Source organism: Siphateles boraxobius, unplaced genomic scaffold (assembly GCF_051911475.1).
Source record: "Siphateles boraxobius isolate OS27281-9 unplaced genomic scaffold, OSU_SipBor_1 7, whole genome shotgun sequence".
Taxonomy (NCBI): Eukaryota; Metazoa; Chordata; class Actinopteri; order Cypriniformes; family Leuciscidae; genus Siphateles; species Siphateles boraxobius.
The window spans coordinates 6950985-6975619 of NW_027509197.1; the positions used below are offsets into that span (position 1 = coordinate 6950985).

At 38.4% G+C, this 24635-nt stretch overlaps 1 protein-coding gene across 3 annotated transcripts in view; it reads left to right on the top strand.

Moving 5' to 3' along the window:
- akap11 (A kinase (PRKA) anchor protein 11) overlaps positions 1 to 24635 on the top strand; it is a 55810-nt gene that overhangs the window by 22447 nt on the left and 8728 nt on the right. For 2 of the 3 annotated variants that reach the window (XM_077215725.1, XM_077215724.1), the window contains 3 exons: positions 281 to 327; positions 693 to 865; positions 3314 to 6856. In XM_077215725.1, the coding sequence (XP_077071840.1) occupies positions 281 to 327; positions 693 to 865; positions 3314 to 3481 (388 nt within the window). In that variant the 3' untranslated portion in view covers positions 3482 to 6856. Of the gene's footprint in view, positions 1 to 280; positions 328 to 692; positions 866 to 3313; positions 6857 to 24635 lie in introns of those variants that run through there. The other variant, XM_077215722.1, reaches the window with a different exon arrangement.

Consider the following 24635-nt stretch of genomic DNA (forward strand, 5'->3'; position numbering starts at 1 on the left):
AGATAATTTTTTTTAGCTATAATGCCCCACCCCAAATCAGTTTTTTAGTCAAAGGCATCAAGAAAAGCATCTTTAAAATACTATTGAGTCAATATCCCTTAGCAAGGGCAAGTCATAAATATGCCATGAATTCTAGCTGAAACTGTAGTGGAGCTGGTTTATATGAGAAATGGGAATGCTGGGAGCCTCTGTCACCCTCTCTTGCATGTGGTTTGTGGTGTCGTTCCCTTTAGTCTGTCAGTAAGACTCTCTTACACCTGTAATATTTTTCAACTTACAGTGACTGCGCTGAAGAGAAGGAAGCTGAGGCCAAAGAGGATTCAGGCGGTAAATGAAAACTATATCTCTTCTTTGTATTTTCCTCCAAAGCTAGTGTTTATTCAGTGGTCTGTTAAACCTCAACTGTTAAACTAATTTCAGCCCTTATTTTGCTGCCACTCATTTAAAGTGGTCTTACTTGGCCGAGCACCTTCTGCGTGCCCCTGTCAAAGCCACAAGACTGTTTATCCTCGTTCCTAGTTGTCTAACTGTCAGACCGGCTCCATGTGGGTCAATAGATGAGCTCAAGCAGAGTTCTGTGTCTGGCCTAGTTAGCACAGAGAGCGTGGGAAACTGGTTTGCTGAAGTAGACTAATTGCTGTGATGATGTTTGTGTATGTATGAGCTGAATGTGTGTGGGTTTGAATATGCAGGAGCGGTGCGGGATCATGGGCAGGCAGAAAGAGCTCTGCTGGTGGTCAGTACCGATGTCCAGAGTGGGGCTGTGGACCCCCAGCTGACGGCTGTGCTCCAGTGGATCGCCGCCTCTATCGCTGATCTGTCTTTAATGCAGCTCAGCCATTTCGCAGGCCAGGAGCTCCTCCAGGTGAGAACACTTCGGCTATCTCAGGTCAAATCCGATTATTTGTGTATCCGATCTGAATTATTGACCCGTGGTGCTCTTTTCTTTTCCTGAAAATCTGCATTGGTTTCTGTGGCAATGTCTTTGCTTTGGTAGGCATACGGCTAAAACAACAACATCAATGTGGATGGTTTTTTTTCAATAAAGATGTTGTCTTGTTTACAACATGACAATACTGGGCTAGACTACTTCATCTTCTGAGGCAGTGGCAGAAATGCTGGATGCCGATATGCGCAGCTTTTTTCTGTGCTTGTGTCTCCGCCGAACTCAAAACAAACATGTTTACGTTTTATGTGGCGTGAGAAAGTGACATAAACCACGTGAAATCCAATTATAGCAGTCAAACTGAATTTCAAACCACATATGTAGACATGAATGTAGCTCAATGCAGATTTGTAAAAATTGCATTCCAAGTGAATTATTTTTTTAATTTATTTTTTGCCATTCACATTTGTTAAATTTTGATAGGACTCCAATCAGATATGCACAAAAAATGTAAAGATTTGGACTGACAGTCGGAATGAGGTTTTAGACTTTAAAAAAAAACAGTTTCGCCATTATTTTTTAAATGTGGCCAATATCGGACTTGAGTGTGAACAGGTCACGATTCTGAACTGCCCCTGTATGTGCAAAAGAACAATAACAAAGACACATCATACGCTGTCATACGGAAGTAAACACAGACATTACTAAAGTCAGCATTTACGCGTTCATTTAAAAGGCGTTAAGCTGTGGAAGCCAGTGAATTTGTGTGCAAATGATATAGAAGATTAGGTGAAAGAGAGCAACGTTTTTCCTTAAGTTTTGCTTGTATAGAGCTGTCACCGTTATACTTATGACAGCTAACGGCCCTCCACTGACTAACTTCACTGCTAAAGAACTACCGTCAGGGAAATCTTTGGAGTGACTCCAGCCTCAGCGCAGAATTGTGACGAATAATGATCTAGAGTATTCCAGTAATTCCAGGATGACTGTTCAGACTGAGGTCGCATTGCAAAACGTCTGATCTGTATCTGATTTAGGACCACATATGGAGCAAATTAGAATTGAAAATATCAGATTCCATGTGGTTTGTCCTGTTCACACTGTTATTCAAAAAACAGTTCTGAGCCGCATATGAGTAAATAAAATTGGATTTGGGTCACGTTTACCTGCATTCTGAATGTAGCTATACATCTAAGTATTACTATAGTTATAAACTTATGTGCAGCATATTGCAAGTTATTAATTAATTGTTGCCCAATCCATAAGGTTTCCTTGGAAACCTTGGCCTTGGAAATATATTTAATACTCACTATTTGCAGTGATTTTGCTGGCGATATAAAATTAAATTAAATTTGATTGAATTGAATATCACAGTGTGCTTTGTCATTAGTTTATGAGCTCTTTTTGTCTCATAACTTGAGTACACGTACATTTATATAGATTTAATAGCATTTTAATACCATCTCTTGTTAATAATGTAAAAGTATCGTTATAGATTGGGGTCGGTACGCTTTTTTTTTTTGTATTGTTTTTGACGCGCACGCAGGCTTATTAAAATACAGTAAGAACAGGTAAATTTATCTGCCGAAGAACTCGATTAAATAATAAAGGCTTTTTTACTTTTGTAACCTACTTTACAAGGCACTCAGCCTGGACTTGAATTTTTTTCCATTTTTTTAAGAACAGGATTATTGGGAAATATTATTACAATTTAAAATAAATATTTTCATTTTAATATATTACATTTTACATTTTTTATTTATTCCTGGGATTGCAAAGCTGTATTTTTAGCATCAATACTCCAGTCTTCAGTGTCACATGATCCTTCAGAAATCATTCTAATGCTGATTTGCTGCTCAAGAAGCATTTTTAACTGTAACTGAAGCATTTTAATTTGTAACTGAAAACAGTTGTGCTGCTTAATATGTTTGTGGAAACTGATCATTTTTTTCCAGATTGTCTGATAAATCGAATGTTCAAAAGAACAGCATTTACTAAAAATGGAAATCTTTTGTAGCATTATAGATCAATTGAATGCGTGTTTGCTGAATACAAGTATTAATTTTTTTTTCGAAGAAGAATTGTACTGGCCCCAAACTTTTAAAAAGTAGTGCATTAGTTTATAAAATGAAAAATATAATTGGCTGATTTCACAAAATTGAAACTTTAAATGTAGGTACATTTATTTGAAAAAATATGTTTCTTTAAAATATTTTAATATATGTGCCATACAGGGACTGATACAAATTGTTGAATAAATTGATTCACAGTTAAAAATTCAAACAGTTTGAGAGTAAATGCATAAATATCCAGAGTATCATATTACATTACATTACAGCTCTATCGTCCAACTCCATCAGTATCTATCAGGATGTTTCCTATCCAAAAGCTTAACTTCATTTCATGTGTGTTTTTCTCTGGCTGTAGCTGCCGGCCGTGGCCCAGAGGCTGAAGGAGAGAGAGTTCAGGGTCGCCGACCTCCTCCAGGCTCTGCTGAGATACTTTGAAGAGTGTCGAACCGAGGAAGAGGCCGAGGCTGGAGACACAAGGCGGGGCCACAAGAGCCTCTTCCAGTGGCTACTAGAGCAAGCGTAAATCACCATCACACACTGACACCCGTCAGCTACTAACGATGAAGTTTCCTGTCACTTTACAGTAATCTGCTATTTATCTGCCAAACTTAGAGGCTTAGCCAGTGGAATGTGTTTGTGTTGTGGATTGCTTGTGCACCAGTGGCCACCCAGGGGGCGCCATACTGAAGTATACAAATAACTGAAATAATCTAAGAGCCGTCCGTTCAAGTGTGTGTTTTGCATGCCGTCACCGAGAGTCCCTTTTGCAAGCTTTCACCTCTCTTTTTATTGTCACATTGTTTTCTTTTATGATTAGACTGCATATCACACGTTTGGCGCACCGTCAGTGAGTTTTGCTTTCACACCTTGCCACAACACAAGAGACTGATTTTATGAGTTGGTTTGTTGTAAGGGAATCCCCATGGCTGCAGGAAAGCTTATGTCATCTCCATACCTCTCCTTTACGGTGATGTTTGCACTTGTCAAAGGGATCAGCCATGCGATCCAGCAGCGCTCCGGATCACCGGAAGGCATTCCATGACACATAACTCATGAGATAATTACAACAATTACCTTAAATTATATTTACCCTGTTCAGCACATTTTTGGCAACAATACTTACCAGTCATAACAGTTTAAAAATATCGTTCCATTGGCAATTAGACACTGGAAGGTTGCTGTTGAAAGAATCCATCAATATGTAGTCAATTTTACATTCCCCTGTTGTGACTCAGACATTTCTGAATGATAAAAATCCTTTAGCTATGTACATTCACAATAGTTCAAAATGAATCGGTATGCCTGTAAATATGCTTTTCTTTAAGTTAAAATTGAAATGAATTGTTTACACCAGATGCTGCAATTAGACTCCACATGATCATAAAGATCACTAAAGAGTGGAGGGGTTTGTGTGGCCATCTTACAGAAAAACACAAATATACTTTTAAGCCTTCTTTAAAAAGCTGCTAAGCATGTAAACCCCCTTTCGCCATAAGAGGAAACTCGCAGTAAGCTTCTTTTAAAACTATTGAACGTTCTCTACAGGGGACTTTTCTCCAACTTCCTCCTGGCGTTGTACACTCAGTGAAGGCTACTGTAACGCACTGGTAGTGCATTGCTAAATGAGGATGCATCTGCAGTGAGTATATCTGAACTAGTCACCACCTCTATAGTCTTTTCTATGAGGACCTTCTTTACTCACTGCCTGCCCTTTAGTGTGCACTACACTGAATATTGCACTTTACTGAGGAATGGTCAGACAGGCCTTACCCTATATCTTTGTTTAGACCTCAAAAAACAATCTTTATTATAGCAATGCATAAGCGATAGATCGCCAACAGCTAGTGGGTGTTTGTCAAGTCTAACTTATTAAGCCTCAAGGGACCTGTACGAAAAGTATTTGCACTCTGCAGTTTTGTGCTTAAAGGAAAACTACTAATTTTCTTCTCTCTTATGTAAGTCTAAATCTGTTTGTAGCTTTTTTTTTTTTTTTTTTTTGGGGAACACATACATTTTGGTAGAAAATTAACACAGCTATTTGCATATAACAGTAATTCCTAGTGACTACGACTGCCAAGCTCCAAAAAGGGAAAAGAAAGAGAAGTAGTCCATACAACTTGCAAGCAGTATTCTTAATATTAGTCTTCGTACGATAGTTTTCTTCATTGAATTTTAAATGATCTAGCCCACATTTGCATCCAAGATTTAAATAATTATGTATTATGTTCATTTATTAAACAATCACAAGATCATTTTTGAATGTATGAAATATAGATGAGCTATGAAAAAGTGGATGATACATGTGACATGGTGGTAAAGAAGAATAGACCGTATGAAGTATGGCTTCAGAAATCTTAGAATATTGTGCACAAGTTTCTTTTGTTTGTTTGGAGGGTTTTTTGTCAATATGAACTAATGTTGTATAGTGGAGAAATGCATTGAGATTCTTCAAAAATTCAGCTTTTGCGTTCCACTTAAAAAAATTAAAGCAAATGGATTTGTAATGGAGCCCCGCACATGATATGCAGGAAAAAAATATGTATATTGTGGCCACAAATTAACAATTCGTTCCCATGATTTACTAATACGTCGGCACGTTTTATTAATTCGTTCCCTCGTTTTTTTAGTAAATCGCGCGCACAATATAATCATTTGTTCCTTCGATTTACTAAATCAAGGCTGTGAATTTGTTCCCTTGTTTTAGTTTACTCCAAACGAAGGAACAAATTACTTCAATGTGGCCGTGATTTACTAACGAGGGAACAAATTACGGTAATAAATCGTGGGAATGCGTTCTTTATTCATGGCCACGATATATATATTTTTGTCCAGATGTCATGTGTGGGGCTCCGTACAAAAATGTGTGCGAGTAAATAATGGCAGAAGTTGGGTTGACCTGTTCCTTTTAGTTTTATTGACATGATCCTGCATGTCTTGCTCAAATACTGTTACAGTGTGAGTTGATGATAAGAGAAACAATATGAAGGCAATCAGAGTTGTAAAGATCGTTGTATCTTGTGGTTTCTTTCATGTCTTTGCCCTGTAACAAGCATGATGTCCTTTCAGCCCATGCTTCATGTTCTTCTCTTTACATGTGCATGATGCTGGTTCATTATCTTGTGCATGGTTTCAATCTGGCTGACACCATATATGCTCACACTACCAACTACAATGAAAAGAAAAAAGCATTTCTGTATTCATGCTGTTATAACTTCAGCACTGCCAAATGTATTTTGTTCTGCACTTGCACGGTATTTGTTCACATTATTTTGAAATGTTTTTAAAAAACCTGCCATACACTGTTGAGTTGGACATTTTCATATTATAGCAGTATCACTTAAATCATAATGTGGGAGAGGCAAAAGAAGTGGTATACTGTATACGAACATTGAAGCTTGAGTAGATAAAAAAAAAAAAAAGCCGTGACCATCAGCGCTGCCTCATTATTAGTGGTATTGTAAATGCATCCGTGTTCTTGCAGTAATTGTAAACATTAGTGCTGTAGATGCCTTGTGTTCTTATTCACCTTATTTTTGTGTACATTCCTATCGTTCACAAATGATCTATAGCTATTTTGTTAAGTAAGGCTACATGTATAATGCAGAGTACACGCCATACTAAACAGATGAATATTTTGTTACTTGTGCAGTGTTTCTCCATTCTATCTCATAGTATAGTGGGCAAATGATACACAGTGTCTTCTCTATTTTCTTCCTGCCCATTTGTATAATCTTGCCAAATAAGATATTTAATAATTTATGTAAGTATAAGTTGCAATGGTGAATACACTACTTGTCCCCCCAGTGAAGTTGCTGAGTAGTTTACACATGATTAAAGCTTAATGCACTACACCTGTACACTGTAAAAAGCTGTGGGTAATAAAGCTTTTTCATTTGAATTGTGATGTGTGCTTATTTACTTTTCATATGAAAGGGCTCATGTAAGAAGGGATCACATTTTCCTTGATTATCATGTAGAGACATCACTGGAGGGTGCTTATGACGTTGTGCAAAGAACTATTTGGGCTTTAGGGGCCAATCAAAAAATGTGATATGCAGCGCTGTCTTTTAACTTGAGCGCCCACATTTTAGAATGCAAGACGATGTGAGCGCAACGGTCAACCATGTCTGTCCAGTGCATGTTTACATAGAAGGACAATGGAAAGGCTGCACAGTGGGATGCAAAAACGCATTCTGTGTGAATGGCCCCTAACATGACAATAAACATGTTTGCCTGTGCAGTTATCGAGCTACAGTGGAGTACTACGTTGTCGATCTAGTCTGTCCAAGTATTAAAAACAATGTTTAATTGTAATGCAATTAACATGCATACTTTCTGGATAAAGCTGAGCTACAATTGCACGGTGGCCGAGAGAGCTCAGCGCGCTGCAACTGAAGAAAATGCATGGGAATAGAACATTTTGCACATGCTGCAAAATATACTCACAACACAACCAAATACAGAAACGCGCTACAAATACTCACAACACAACCAAATACAGAAACACTGCAAATACTCACAACAAAACCAAATACAGAAATGCGCTACAAATACTCACAACTCAACCAAATACAGAAACACTGCAAATACTCACAACTCAACCAAATACAGAAATGAGCTACAAATACTCACAACTCAACCAAATACAGAAACACTGCAAATACTCACAACACAACCAAATACAGAAATGTGCTACAAATACTCACAACTCAACCAAATACAGAAACACTGCAAATACTCACAACACAACCAAATGCAGTAACACTGCAAATACTCACAACTCAACCAAATACAGAAACACTGCAAATACTCACAACTCAACCAAATACAGAAACACGCTGCAAGTACTCACAACACAACCAAATACAGAAACACTGCAAATACTCACAACTCAACCTAATACAGAAACACTGCAAATACTCACAACACAACCAAATATAGAAATGCGCTACAAATACTCACAACTCAACCAAATACAGAAACACTGCAAATACTCACAACTCAACCAAATACAGAAACACTGCAAATACCCACAACACAACCAAATACAGAAAAATGCGCTACAAATACTCACAACTCAACCAAATGCAGAAACACTGAAAATACTCACAACTCAACCAAATGCAGAAACACTGCAAATACTCACAACTCAACCAAATACAGAAACACGCTGCAAGTACTCACAACACAACCAAATACAGAAACACTGCAAATACTCACAACTCAACCTAATACAGAAACACTGCAAATACTCACAACACAACCAAATATAGAAATGCGCTACAAATACTCACAACTCAACCAAATACAGAAACACTGCAAATACTCACAACTCAACCAAATACAGAAACACTGCAAATACCCACAACACAACCAAATACAGAAAAATGCGCTACAAATACTCACAACTCAACCAAATGCAGAAACACTGAAAATACTCACAACTCAACCAAATGCAAAAACACTGCAAATACTCACAACTCAACCAAATACAGAAACACGCTGCAAGTACTCACAACACAACCAAATACAGAAACACTGCAAATACTGACAACTCAACCAAATATAGAAACACTTTAAATACTCACAACACAACCAAATACAGAAACGCGCTACAAATACTCACAACACAACCAAATACAGAAACACTGCAAATACTCACAACAAAACCAAATACAGAAACGCGCTACAAATACTCACAACTCAACCAAATACAGAAACACTGCAAATACTCACAACTCAACCAAATACAGTAACACTGCAAATACTCACAGCACAACCAAATACAGAAACACGCTGCAAGTACTCACAACGCAAGCAAAAACAGAAACATGCTGCAAGTACTCACAACGTAAATACGATCAGAATGTAAAAAAACTCACCTTTAAGGGCATCAACAACACTGACGAGTAGACATTGAACAATAAGCAGTCCCAGCTAGGTTTGTCACTTGTTGGGTCCCCTTAAAACTTTTCTGTGCTATTCGCAGCACGTTTATGTATTTGGTTGTGTTGTGAGTATTTGCAGCGTGTTTCTGCATTTGGTTGCGTTGTGATTATTTGCAGCACGTTTCTGTTTTTGGTTGCGTTGTGAGTATTTGCAGGACATGTGCTGTCAAACTGAGGAAGATGTTTTCTTAATTTTCTGTGGGGTTTTCTATTTCCCGGTCACCGTACAATTGCCTTATGTTAGTCATTTTGTTGGGACAATTTCTGTCTGACATAAGCATTTTAGTCCGACTGAAATTGAACTTTTAAAGTGCATTTAAACACTTAATGACACCTTTCAGACACCACAGTTCAGAAACTGATCATTCTTTCACAGCGATATAATACATCAAGCTAGTATGATAGATGTTAATATTCCTAAGACCTAGCATTAAGAGTAAAATATGCGAAAAGCTTGCAATTGAGTTGAATTCCAATCCGCATGTAAAGATTGAAATATAACGTTTGCATAGTAGCAGCAAAAAAAAAAAACTAACCATTTAATTCTTAGGGTCAGTGAGGGGAAGAAGAAAAGAAGGTCTGGAAAAACTCAGAAAAACACTTTTCTAACATTATGAGCTGACCTACAGGGGAATAACAAAGAAATTAGATAATATTCCTGTAAGCAAAAGCTGTCAAGTATTGTTTTTCACCCAGTACCGCCACTCCTTACTGTAACTAAAGCTGGAAAAATGTGCTATCCTCCGGAGCTGAAACAACAGATTTGGTGTTTGTTAGACAGAGATGAGGTTCACGGTAATTTCAGGCTTTATAATGACATGATGGCAAAAGAATGCAAAATGGCAGCAAGTCTTACAATAGAGCAGATTCAATGAATCGCTCATTAAAACACTGATGAAAGCCCTTGGTGCTGTCATCCACACCCAGCCCTCGCACCATTACACAAGGTGGCTCTCAGCAGCACTCAGCCAACCCAAGCAGAGACCCATTGACTTTATTAGGTTGGCCTCACGTCCCAGCTGGTGAGGTCTGACATCAGAGGCTTAGTCTTTGACTGGAATCCCCCCTTTGGGTCTGCCATGATTCAGGCTATGATATCACTTCCTTCCCAACCCGAACACAACGGCTATGTTGCTGGGTGAATCCTTTGTGGAGGAGAAGCGACTCTGACATTTATGACATATGGTAAATTATCTCCACCTACCTCATTCTTAATGCTTTCTATTTTGTCTCCCCAATAATAGACTTAATGAATGTTTTGTTCAAAATAAAACTTCGCTTAACCACACACAGTTGGAACGTGTTCAGTTTGCATCACTAGCAGCACCAGATGTATGTTTTCTTAGTGGATTTTGACAAATCACATTTGGCTATGCGCTGACACGCAATGATTAGCAAACAGTTCAATGCGACGGTCAAGCTGCCGTAATTTATCGCCGAAATTCTGATGACAGCTGGGTGTAGAAAGTCTATCAGATTCATTTCCTCCATTCATAAAGGGTATAAACAGTCCTAAAAGTTATTTCTCATGGCACACTACATTTCATTTCGACATAAATACAATAGCTGCCACAAAAAAACCCGGTCAATACGGTCAAGTCAGTCCAGTGGCGTCTTTCATATTAGTTAAAGGTTGGTGGGAGAGATAGATAGCAATGTCTTGAAGAGATTCCAACAACCACCCGATTTGTTTCAGCCTTTCAGAACACGAACCAGATGACATTTGACCATCACAATACGGTTGTCACCCAGCACCTTTCATGAAAGGAGCGGGCAGGAGTCAGTGACTCTGCAAGACGGCTGCAAGCTAACACCCCGTGCCAATCTCTCTGAATCTATTAGCAATTCATTTCCATTCGTGACCACAGCCCATTGTTTTACCTCACAGCAAGGAGTATCAAGTGGCTGTAACCAGGACGTCTCAGACAACACGACGACGCACATGGCAGTGGTTTCAGTTGTGTTTGTGGGCTGAAATAGAACTCTCGGGTGGGTGGTACAGGGCTCTCCCACAGCCCTGAGCTTGCAATGTTGGCCCTGTTTACCATTGGAATCGTCCCACGGTGGGAGAGCGTCAGCTTCAAGAGGTCTTCAAGACCCCTCTTTCACTCAAGGAGCAGCTGAGTCATTTCAAAATAACAGTGTTTACTGGGGCTTTACATGAGAAAGTGACCCCTTGCTGCTGTGGAGTGGACTCAGTGTTTCCCATGGTTGAACAATTTTATTCAAGTGACTGAAAGCACATTAATCTCATGTGGGTGAGAAAGCAAACCTTGTCGTAGACACCGGACTTACATCAGTCTGACATATCATAATATCAGTCCTTTGATATTGATGCTTCCTGTCTCCTGACGAAGTCATTACTGACTCATGCATATCATAATATGAAAAACAGTCTTCTATCATGACATCAACTTTCCTGTAGTTATCCCAGTCGTAAAACCAAAGGGTAAGTACCTCCATATTGACATGGAAATAGTACGGATTAGATTGGGGGGAATTTCAAATAAATGAGGAGTCGTTCTTAATCACCGTGTATGAATCATGTCTCCAAAAATGTGAGTAAATAACCAATAATGCATTATGTGGCAGCCGCAAGTTGTACCATCTTCATAGTGGTAATACCTTGGTCAGTAGGGCAGGAGCTCTTTGCCAGCTGGTAAGCTCTAGAGACGCGGGCTGGGAAAAACTGTCAGCGGCTTAAATGGGCAGTGCTGTGGCTACTTGAATTAGGCCTTAACTAACGGAAAAACAAGCAGGAAGCTGTTTGTGGGGAGTGCAGGAAAAAGCAGGGAGGCAGTGCTAAACTGGTGACATGCTGCATGTTTCGGTTTTGAGAGGAGTTTGGATGCGGCTGTGCACTCACTGAGGAGCCAGTTGCAATTTATCTTGGGATAATAAGAGACTGGGCAGCCTCTAACTGACGGTTTAGCTGTGTTGGTCTACCACTGCCCTGTTCCACACTGTTCATCTTACAATCATCGCCCCATGGTGATACAGCAAACACCACCTGAATTTATATTAGCGCTTTTCTAAAACCTATTGTGCTGCCTACATAGGGAGCTGCCTCTTGAAACATCACAAGTGACAGATTTGTGTGCAATACAAAAATATTGTTTATAGTAATATCTAGTGGGCTTTTCTTTTTTCCTCTAGTGGCTCAATCACTTGCACATGCACTGTTTGTGTAGACAAAATAAAATGAGCTGCATCATTTGACCATGTGCGCAAACATCAGCGGACTGTGCTGATGACAGAAAATGATGTAATTTGGACTGTCTGCGAATCGTTGCAAATATCGAAAGGGGAAAGCATACTTTGATCTTTAACATCGTATGATGCTTTAAAATGCTGCCTCTGTTGGCAGCTCAGTAGGATTTGGAACAGGGCAAGTATGTGATATCTGATATGATCAAGTTTAATTTCATTCAAAAATGTCCTTCCAGCGGTTTGTTATATGGTCCATATATTCTCAAGAATTATGTTGCCAATGCTCACTGAACAATATAAAGTGGATTGTGATCTTTGATCTTTGACCAGATCTTTGAAAGCTCTTGTACTTTATTAAAGCCGAGTATTCTTATAAGCTGCCTTCTACAAACCATAACAATAGACTGCATATCAAAATAAGAAGCTAGTCTGGCTATTTCCCCCCTCCAGAATGGTATTGGATGCTGGCTGGCACAAGTTTCATAACAGTTCCTAGAAATACTAGAAGCAATTACACATTATAATCCCTAGACTGAGCTTAGACTAGTGTGATGATTTATCTGGCATGACACCAGTCTTTGTCCAGCAAACCATATATGCTTTGTATTCCAACTACTGAAACTACTCTTAAAATGAAACTGAATATATGCATTAAGACTGAATATTTTTGGCACATTTATTTCGCAAGTGATGTTTTCAAATCAGTGCTTGGTCAAAACCACATTCCCCCTTGACTTCGAGTAGCCACATTTTTTTTATTACCAACAAAATGTCTAGTCCACTTTGCACTTTAGTAGGCCAAGAACAGCCCACTTAGACAGGAAGTGGCCGTCTGACCGACATGTAAGGGGACCAATCTCCAAGCAAATTTATTTTGAGTATCAATTCCATAAACTTTGGCAAATCCAGCAGCTAGTTGTTTCCTATTGTAGCTGAGACTTTGATTTCAACATCTGATTTGAACCCCCTGACTGTTACAAACCTGTAAAGCCTGCACGTAGCCAGCCAGTCAGAATGGAGCATGGTATGTCCTTTGAAGCTCCGGCCAAGTTTGTGTGCCCTATGCATGAGAAGGTTAATGGGTGTGCCAGCTTATTCGTTACTGTGTAGATTATTGTGTGTTACACAATAATCTTCGTTAGATAAAATGCAAAGACCAGCAGACATAGAGTAGAGCTTAAGTGCCCTTCTCAAGACCTCTTGTGTTATGGTGTATAAAAGAGAGTGAGGAAGGAGAAAGAAGGAAGAGGCGGGTGTTCTTTATGTGCTCTGGGATGACTTACCACACAGGATGTGGCGGAGAAGGGAAAGGACAACACTGCACTCTTTCATGTCTTATTTCTGCAGTCTGGAACATGGCGGCTTTTTAATTCTGTGCGTATCACACTGATCACAGATTAACATGAGCAATGACCCCAATGCTGATTCTCTGTTGTTAAAGGAGTAGTTTACTTTCAAATGAAAATTACCCCATGATTTACTCACCCTCAAGCCATTCTAGGTGTGTATGACTTTCTTTTTCAGACGAATATAATCAGAGTTATATTAATAAATACACTGGGGCTTCCAAGCTTTATAATGGCTGTGGATTGCAAGCAACTATCAGTTTGAAGCTCAAAAAAGTGCGTCCATCCATTATTAAAGTGCTCCACAGGGATCCAGGGGTTAATAAAGGCCTTCTGAAGCAAAGCGATGAGTTTGTGTAAGAAAAATATTCATATTTAACACGTTACAATGTAAATTTCTAGGTTCCGGCCAAATGAACATAAGCAGTCTGCTTACGTCTAAATCGCAATTTACGCAACTTGTGACGTGGGAAGTAGCGTAGTGTGTCATGGTGTAGTGTAAATATCAGCAGTAAGTCACATTACTCGCATAAGTTGCCCTTTAGGCTTAAGTCGAATCCGCATATGTTTGTTTAGCCGGAAGCCAGTTATTTTACTTTATAAAGTTTTAAATATGAATATTTTTCTTACCACTGCTAGCTTTAAACTGGTGGTTGCAATCCACTGCACTGTAAAAAGTGATCAGTTGACTTATTTTAAAAAAATTAAGAAAACCCGTTGCCTTAAAGGTGCAAAACGCAAGTCTCTGAGTTTTTGCAGAACTACGCCCCCTCTGGCGACAAGCGAAACTGCAACCAGAGTTGTGCACGCTCATGGACCACACGCACACGCACGCATGCACGAGCACGAGCTGTTCATAACTAAAGGAGCATCTGCCGCAAAGATCTTTGGTGTACAGCCAAAATGTCTTCAGTTGTAATAAAGTTATAAATCTGCAAGTCATTTCAAATAAATGGAAGGAAAGACATTTGAGTAAATTACTCTTATGTGTGAGGGGAAAAACGGGGGTAGTAGAAAACTTTGTTTATGTTTTTACTGTATCCACCTATGATTGATAATCATACCATACACGGTTGGTCAACAACGTTCACTCAAATGTCTCAAGGTAATAAACAATCAAATGTCACCATGACGTTTTCATAAAAGCCAAACAGGCTAATCCGCCGAAGACTTGCGGGGTTCAGCCTGTTATTGATCTGCTAAGTAGAATATTCCAATAACAATACATCCTTTTTCTGTTATAATTTACTCAAAATTTCTGTCTAATTATCGGTCATTTTTTCAGCATGTTATATCTCACTCAAGAATCTTGAACTGTTTTGCTAATCACTAAACTACATGTAGCGCTGATTTATTTAGTAGATATTTTGACAGGGACAATACACACTGACAAACATTAATGTGAAATGTGTCAATACTTTATTTAGTAAAAAGTTAGTCTGCTAAGTATAAGTAAAGTAAAAAAAATTACCCCTTTACCATTGTATTTCCCTTCCTGCAATGTTCAGAATAAAAAATGTATTTTATCACAGTACCAAAATATTTTAAGTTTTCCTCGTTTTGATAGAATACGAGCTCCCACATACCTCATATATACTACATACAAAATGTACCACATTCACGGGAACAATTTACTTTTTTTACCGAAAAATACAATATAGCCAATGCAACGGCGTTCTTCCTTGTTGGTCAATGACATGAACACCTTAGCATGTTAGCAATGGACACAAGGCTAACGTTACCGGTAGGCCATACACAAAAACATAGTTAGCATCTTTTATTGGATATGTTTTATGTTTCATGTTGTACTATTCTTCCGAACACAATTCCTAGTTTATGAAACTGTTCACTAACAATGGTAGTAAAACCAATTCTGATTGTACATGTATCTAGCTTACGCTAAAGCATTACACATTTTACGCATCGTCATTTGTTGTCATACATAGATTGGCCGTATCAGACATTAGAGACTGGGCTATATCTCACCGTTTTATCAAGAAAAAAGCCAACTGAGGATCCCGTTTGAGACCAAGAGCAGACCGGAGATCTCTCCATTTGTTGAATGCCTTCCCGAGGTTGACTCTCGTCTTACTCCGACGCCTGTCTGACTCCAATTTGGACCTTTTGGTGGCACTAGACAAAAATTTTCTTTTCTTTACTTTACGTGGAGTTTGCGCTGGGGTTTGGAACGGACTACAAGCCGCTCTCTTTGAATCCATCTTCTACCTTTGACGCACGAGTTGTCTTCGCTGATGCGGAGAATGGCGGCGCCGGCGAATACACAAACCTGCGAGACATAGCCTGGTGAGCGTGAACGCGCATGATGTCACGCCCAGTCTCAAATTTGAACCCGAATCCCTCTTATATATTTTACTGTACAGGATTATAGAGGCAATTGCAGTGATCAGAGAAGGGCTCATTCAGCCCATCAGGCAATTGTTTATGCATGTATGGGTTAGAAAACGTGTATTTTTAGCATGAATTGTTGCGCAATGCACCTTTAAAATTCTTAAAAAAAATAAACTTCATGCTAAATCGAAAAAATTAAGTAATGTGGTTAAGTAATGAAAAATTGAAAAATGAAAAATGAAAAATGAAAAAATTAAGTAATGTAAAATTGTCAAGTTCACATAACTTAATTTTTTTCAATTAAGCATTACGTTTATTTACTTATTTCATAATTTTAAGGCAACAGGTTTACAATTTTTTTTTAAGTAAGTGAACTGAACACTTTTTACAGTGTGCCATTATAAAGCTCGGAAACGTCAGGGTGTTCATTAATATAACTTCGATTGTATTTGTCTGAAAGAAGAAAGTAATATACACCTAAGGAGTAAATCATGGGGTAATTTTAATTTTAAAGTGAACTACTCCTTTAAGCACCATAAAAGCTATGAATATGTAATCTTACAGGCTAAAAGGACATTGAAAATTTCCATGGGATTCAAACTCCCATGAGCGAGACTCTGCGGTGACTCTAATATTTCAAATCGAACTTCCTGCCTCTCCTTGAGTGCTGAAATATTGTGAAGTTTCTGCAAAAAAACAAAAAAAAGCAGTCGGCCTTAGACACTTTAACATTGTGGCATGAAGTCTGCAAAAACCTCCTCACAGTGACTCCACAGTCTGCAAAACATAGGAAGGATTCTGGCCTGGTGCTCTTGCTCATCCTGTGTGTACAATACCACGCTTACAGGAGAGCTAATAATAAGCTCGCGGGGCCTGCTCAGCACTGAGGAAAGTGCCTGCCAGTGGTTTCGGCTGCTTTGCTCTCAACACTGCCTGGTTTTGGCCGTCTGTCATATTCTGATGGAGTGCTGGGTTCGGCGTATTCAACTACCTTCTGGCTTGGGCAAGAACAGCTCACATGGCAAAACAAAAGGGTATAAATACCACCCAAACCTTCCTGCCACAGCGCCTGCATTCTGTGGAAAATAGCTGAAGGCACGAGAAACCCACGGCAAAACAAGGGTTCTCACGGTATATTAATGACTCTCCAGCGAATGTGGCGTGCTGCGGGATAGCGGTGCCTGAGAGGGCAGCCAAGTTCATAAGGTTATGGAGTGTGTTTAAGCTTGTCGGGCCTTGCCCTAATTCCAGAAGGGGATTGCAGGTGACCCAATCGTCATCTGCAGGAATGAGCATTGCCAAAACACTGCGAATGGACACGAGTTACGTAGAAGTCACACAAACTCCATTGTGGTGCTTTTCGCAACCAGAGTAATAATTGTGGTTCTGTAAAAAAAAAAAAAAAAAAAAAGCTGATATAATGGTGGAGCATTGCAAGCTTTTAGCACTGGATGAATGGGGGAAAGCCAAGCACATGAACTCTGTTGACATTCATCAATTCTTAAATTCGCACTTTCTCTGCATGCTCTCTAAAATAACTGCTTTAAAACAGGTTTCTCTGGTTGAATTTGTAAGCGCTTGAGCATCATAAGGCGCATTTGTTGACAGAGCTCTGTTCTTTTTTACATCGCTCTAGCTTGGCAATAGCGAGAGGAATTTCAGTGTTTATAAGTTCAAATAAACACTCAGTGACTCACTGATTTTCTTCAAGAATATCATGGTTGCTGATCTGAATAGTGGGCGTTATTTGGAAAGTCTGTTTTTGGACTGTAAATTAATTTTCAATATGATAGAATGTAATGCTCCTCTAACGTTTACATAAATCAAGAAAAAACATTCTTAAAGTCCCCCTAGTCAATAATTTTATCACTTAAAACTCATCCTTGGGATAAAAATTGTTCATGCATTAAAATAGCTTGAATTTCACTCTACAACCTTGCCTCATTCCCTATACGCGTTTCTATCAATGTGCAAATTAGCCCCGCCTCCACTCATTCACACCAGCGCAGAGATCCACTCGTTGATGATCACACGTTTACCTGTTTGGTTACAAGGTAGTATTTTTGACGTCAGAAACACCAGCGATTTTCAAACTGTTTTTGAGACTGTCTTTGGTTCACTTCACTTTTAAGGAGGAAATCCTCAGTAATGGTGCTGACTTGTGAATTTGCACATGGTTTGTCTTAAAGCACATTAAAAACACCACATATAATACAACATTAAAAACTTGATTTTACCCACTTTAAAACATAAAAAATTAGGATGTTTTGAACATTCAGAAAACATTCAGAAATCACGTTTTCATAACATTTTTAAAATGATAGAACGGAATGTTCCTTTAACGTTCACGTAAAGAAAGAAGTGTTCTTTATACATAAAAACTGGACGTTTTGAATGTTTAATAAACATTCAGAAATAACCTTTTCATAACTTAATTGGGAATGTTAGCAAAGCATTCTAAGAACATATTTTGGTTTCACTTTATTTGGATGGTCCCTTTAACACATTCTGTTGTCTATAAGTAACATTGCACCTACATGTCTACTAACACTCATTAGAGTATTAGTAGAGTATTAGTAGACTGGTAGGGTTAGGGTTAGAATAAGTTGACATGTAGTTGCAAAGTTACTTATAGTCAATAGAGTGTCTGTTGGAAGACCATCACAAAAAAGAGTTAGCAGATATTAAGCAGACTGTACACTAATACTCTAATGAGAGTTAGTTGACATGTTGTTGCAAAGTTACTTATAGTGAACAGAATGTTCAAAAGGGACCATCAAAATAAAGTGTTACCCATATTTTTGCTGGTATTAAGTCAGTGTATTATTCCTGCTTGCCTGTATATTTTATATACAGGTTGCATTCATTGTTTTTTCCTTATGCATGTGTCTTGTGACTTCATGTTCTCTCCAATTCTCTTTAATGATCAAACAAGTAGCAACATACATGACTATAAAGATTTTAAGATATTATAAACATTATAACATCATGATTTTCTGTAAATATGCTTTGAGCAATATTGTGAAAAGTACATAATATACAACAAATTTGACAGACTTTGACAAATAACACTCTAAGGACATTTAATTAAAATTGCTCATTTTATACAACCATTCCAAAAACATATAGCAAATATGATTAACATCATAAAGACGTTCCGAGAATGTTATTATCAGAACGTTTTCTCTCAATGTTAAGAGAATGTTCATCAAGTAAAAATGACATTATAAGGATATTCCATGAATGTTTTTCTCACAACTTTTTCTCTACAATATAGAAAATTCATTAAGTACAAATGACATTGCAAGGACATTCCATGAACGTTGTACTCTGAATGTTTTATGATAACATTTATGAAAACATTCAGCAAATTAAAATAACGTAATAAGGATGTTCCGAGAATGTTATTATAAGAACTTTAGGAGAACATATATTAACTATTCATAACATTATACGAACGTTTCAAAAACATTATTTTAAGAATATTTTGTCCTAACATAAATTTTAATCAATACAGTATGTCAATAGGTATGACATCCAAAATTTTCTTTAGGTATAGTCAGACTCAGCCCACTAGGCATTGTTCCCAAAAATGTAGCACTCGTAAACCGCTCACTCAGGATGATGACATCATGCTGAGGCAGCTTACTATGATTGATGTCCAAAACTGGGGTTTACATAGGCAGCTCAATAGATGGGATGCCAAAAAGCTCTTGTCTATAGGCAGCTCACTGTACAGTATATGATGCCCAAAATGGTTCTCTAGCTAGGCAGCTAAAAGATATGATGCCTAAACCTGCTGTCTATAGGTATCACTATAGGCATTATATCCAAAAAATGCTGTCTAGGCAGACTAGTTCTTTTTGTTTTTTGACACAGCTACACTCTTGTGTGGTCTCAGTATTACAACAGACAGGAGCCAACAATATTGCATCACTCCAGGAAGTAATGGCAATTATAAAAAAAGAAACACACACACAGATCCATTATACAGTGGGTTTAAAGTACAATTGGTTTATTATTGCTCACTTGTCATGTTAATCTTACTGCTTTTAAGAAGCCATCCGTTTTAATCTCATTATGGTTTGTATGGTAGGCCTATTTTGTGGTGAGAAGTATAATTAATAACCACAAATGCATTGATTTATTCAAAACATCTATAAAGAGGAAAATAAGGGCAGCATGACTAGTAGCATATCTCAAAGATAGTGCAGTATTCATGTAGTAGGCTAAGATATAAAATGTGACAGCATACTCCGTCAACCTGCTCTTGACTTACGCTAAAAAAAAAAAAAGTGAAGGAAAGAAAAAAAATACGCCTGAAAGCGAGATCATCTGTGTCTATTATCTGATTGGCTGTCTCCGAAGCAAACTGCATTGCCCACCCCCATGTTTATATGAATCGTTGATCATTTGTCGAGTCCGCCCACTGAGAGAGGATTTGTGCCGCGATCGAGCGCTCATGGCAGCTAATGATTATCGCGCGTACCTGCGGAATCATATCGATATGGAAGAGGCTCCGGCGCGCGCTCCTCAGACGGGCTCCACGCACAGAGCGCTCATATTCGGCACGCTCGCTGTCATGGGACTGCTGCAGGTCGCGTCGAGTGTGGCGATTTTGCTGCACTTAACCGGTTATCTCCGAGAGGTAAGAAAACAATTACTCTCTACTTCTTAAAGTCTTTCAATAAAACAGTTTAACCGGACTTGTCACAATTTTAGTGCATTGAATCATAAAGTTTCACAGTTTTGAGACCAGGTTCCGTTTAACCTGTTTTGAGCTCTGAATGTCAAGCGTTGCAGGACGGATCAGTGTGTATGTGTGTGTGTGAAACGCGCCTCTTCTGTTCAAGCGCGTTTGAACATCAGAAAGAGCGCGCGCTCGCAGAACCGTCTTGTGCCCACTCAGTGCTTTAGTGGGGTTTTAACGTAACTTTTTACCATTGCTTCTATGTTTTACATGCTGCACGATTGCTGGAAGTAAAAGTGTTTGACATAAGATAAGAAATAAAAAAAGTATGAATTTGGTCCGTTTGAAATTGAGTCCCAACTTTAAAGGGTCTCCGAATTGTCATCACCTCTGTCGCTCCAGCGTATGTCTTTTGACATTTAGCCTAATAATAATAATAATAATTGTTATCAAAAAGTGGTTTTCTATAAATCATTTTCAGTTATCCATGTTGGTTTATTGGTCTATTTAAAAAAATAGCTTATAGCCTATTTCTTCTGGATTTGAATATCTGTCATTGCACGCGACACGAAACATTACTGTTTAAGAGTTGTTTTTATTAGAGACATTATTGCTACTAATATCATGTCAAAAACATAGGCATATTGATCATAATGTGAGATTAAGTGTTTAAATTGTAGTATCCTATTTATTCTCTCTCCGAATTCACTCGCAAAAGTTATTGTCGTTCAATTTGCTTATAAATGTTTAAATAGTTTAATTTTGTACTCTAGGTTTTGTTCTGGGGAAAACTATAGCAGTCTAATCCAATTGCTGACGGAGGAAATTTTGGGTTTTGGCAATGTTGATCTTCATGGATGTGTTGTTGGTCCAGCACTGGTTTCCTTTTTTCACATTTTTCATAGAGAAAACAGACAATGACCAAATATTGTTAAGAGTCCCCCACAAGTGATACAAAGACATGCAGTGCCAGTCAAAAGCTGGACAAGCCCATTCTGTAATATATATATATATATATTATAGTGACCGAAACATGTAGAACAAATAAAATGGTTTTCTTTGTCTAGACTTCAGCTCTGCTTAGACAAACATTTACTCAACCAACTTTATGAACTGCATTCTGAGATGCTTTTAAGGATCATAATTTCCTGGAATTCTAAAAGTCGGCACTTTGGACTGGTAGTGTAGTTGCTACAAAGCAACTTTTTCCCCCTTTTTGGGGGGGGGGGCTGGGGGGGGGGGGGGGTTGTTCGTTGGTCATGTCAGGTATGCACTTTCCCCCTGACTTCATTTGCTCATCTGGTGGTCTATTTAAATGTTTAGCTGAGCTGCGACAAATGGGATGCTGAGAAACAGCTATCCCATGTTGCCATGCCCAGATCTCTCTCCTGTAGTGTGAAAGCTGTGGAGGATATTATGACATCTTGTTTCATGAGGCTTTGGCGCAAAGACAGCGGTGTATGTCGGAAGCTTCTTGTGCGCTGGTGGAGGGCCAAAGCAACAGATGCAAGGAAAGGAAATAGTTGAATGTCAGTTGTGTTTGGCGCTTGGTTCATGTTGTCCTCAGAAATCGATGCAGGGACAATCCTCAACTGAACCAAACCATGTACGATTATGAAATGCTTGTCATTCATTTTATAGTCCATGAATTTCAAATACAGTTCAGTTTATCAAAGGAGAGGAATAACATCACACACTTGCATTACAAACTGTTGTTACTTGCAGTTACACAAAATTTCGGATTTTGTTTTGTCAAGAATTTTGCAGTGTATCATATTACTTCCTGATTGAACACATAGCACCCTTTATAGTTTAAGATGCATTCTTTACATTCTAGTTTTACTGTATTACCTTTTGATCATAGTGCGGGATCTGTGAGAATGGTTTATTTCACTTCCAGGAATGTGGATGAAGTAAAAAATGGTAGAAAAAACATGCTTGTGCTTGAGCATACTTGAGGAAGAAAATACCTCAGTGTTCTTCCTTCTTCGTTAGGCTCAAATGCAAATAAGGTTTCACATTTTCTGCACTTATTATGGGCAATAGAATTTACTTTTGTAAAATGTGTGATAGGGCTTTTACTTGATGAAACCAAACCTTCTTCAAAACACATGAATGCACACACACAGCAGAGTCACCAAAGAAAGATGCCGTTAAATTACCTCATGTCGCAAAGCACATAACATTACAATAAAAAAGGGGTCCGAAAAATGCAATAAGCGAAAGCACCTGAGAATTTACACCACCAGTAGAATTGTATAAATGGCAGACATATCAATTTTGCAGCAGTCTGGAACATTTAACAGTATTCTGCAGGTGCAGATTCTATGCAAGCCTGCTACTTATCCAGTGTTGCCAGATCAGGCTGATGATTTCCAGCCCAAAAGCTCTCAAAAACCCTCCCAAATCATTCACTGCCAAAAGAATGTGATCAAATTCTATTGTCATGAAAACCTAGGTGTATAAGTAACATTTACCTCCTTAAAACGTAACAATGACAAAAATAAAGTTATAAAAATAACCAATTCTCCTGCTAGGAGAACAATGCAACAGGGAAACGGATCCAAACATGTACAGTAAAAGAAAATTAGAAGATGACAAATAGATTACATACCCAAACAGGTAGAAACTTTAAAAATGTCAAATATTTGCAAACGGAAGTCAAGAAATGAAGACTTAAAGGGCACCTATTATGCAAAATTCACTTTTACATGGTGTTTGAACATAAATGTGTGTTGGCAGTGTGTGAGCAAAACCACCCTAGAATAATAAAAATCCACCCAGTGTTTTTTTTACAATTTCAATAAATCATAAGCACTGTCTCAGAACGAGCTGTTCTAAGATTCGGCTCAGTGTGACGTAGAATTGAGCAAGCCCCACCGACGTGGTTTGATTGACACTGTGGATTTTGGCATAGACCCCGCCTTCGGTGATCTGTTCACCATTCTCCATTGTTTCAACGACAGCCGGTGTTCTGACGATTTGTGCTGCCTTGTTGAAAATGTCTCCTAAGAAACATAAGTGTTCTGTTGTGGGATGTAATAATGTTCATAGTAGTTTTCACTTACTTCCGACATCATAGCCACTGAAAACGCAGTGGATGGATTTTATTTACGAAGGAAAGGCGCTACTTTAACTTCCAAAATACGTTTATGTTTGCGCGAGTAATTTTCTGACAGACTGTTTTCTTAACGAGGGTCAATTCAAAGCAGGTCTTGCTTCAAAGTTAATCCTCAAGTGTAGATCGTTGCCTACTGTTCGCGATCAAACGTCACCTCCAGTAGAAGTAAGTGTATTTTATGATTTTGAGCAAATAGTCATTTCAGTCGATGTCAGCCAATTCAACAACAAATGCGTCTTAAGTTGTTGTCGTCGTTGTAGGATGTCTGTGTATATAATTCAAACCTTGTTTGTATAGTGTGTAACCACACGTTTATAAATATATTTTTTACAGATATTGTATTAAAAACTGTGCATGTTTTCTGTAAAGACAAGACATCAAAATTGCTATGTTTATACAAAGGCCAGCACATCGACACAAAGCTGTAGAACGAGGGATATTGGCGTGCAGACAGAAACATCACATAAATGTAATTTCGTTTGTACATAGTAAACGTTATCACAGTATTTGTGTTTGTAGTTTCAAAAAATTGCGCCAACGTTATCACAGTTTGTGAGTGTCTGTGTGTGTGTTGCACATCCATAAACGTCCCAAAGGGGGCGCGATTACAACTCTATAAGTACATACCAAATAACCATTCCGAGACGTCCTGGTCCATTCTCATTTGTGTTTCTTCTGCCGGAGTCTCTTCATCATCTGGGTCTGATTCTGGTTCAAACATGTACGGCTGAATGCTATAAAAAACATTGTGTTCTCTCACTCTCAGCCATTCTGCTTCTACCCACTGTTTATTGCCATAGGTTTGCAAGTTACGCCCTCATCCAAAGGCTGGGCGGGGATATGCAGCTCATTTACATTTAAGGTGGTACACACCAAAACAGCTCTTTTTAAAACAGGCCCCAAAAATGACATTTTCAAATGGTTATAATAAATTAACTGTGAGGTATTTTTTGCTGAAACTTCACAAATACATTCTGGGGACACCCGAGACCAATATTACATCTTGTAAAAAG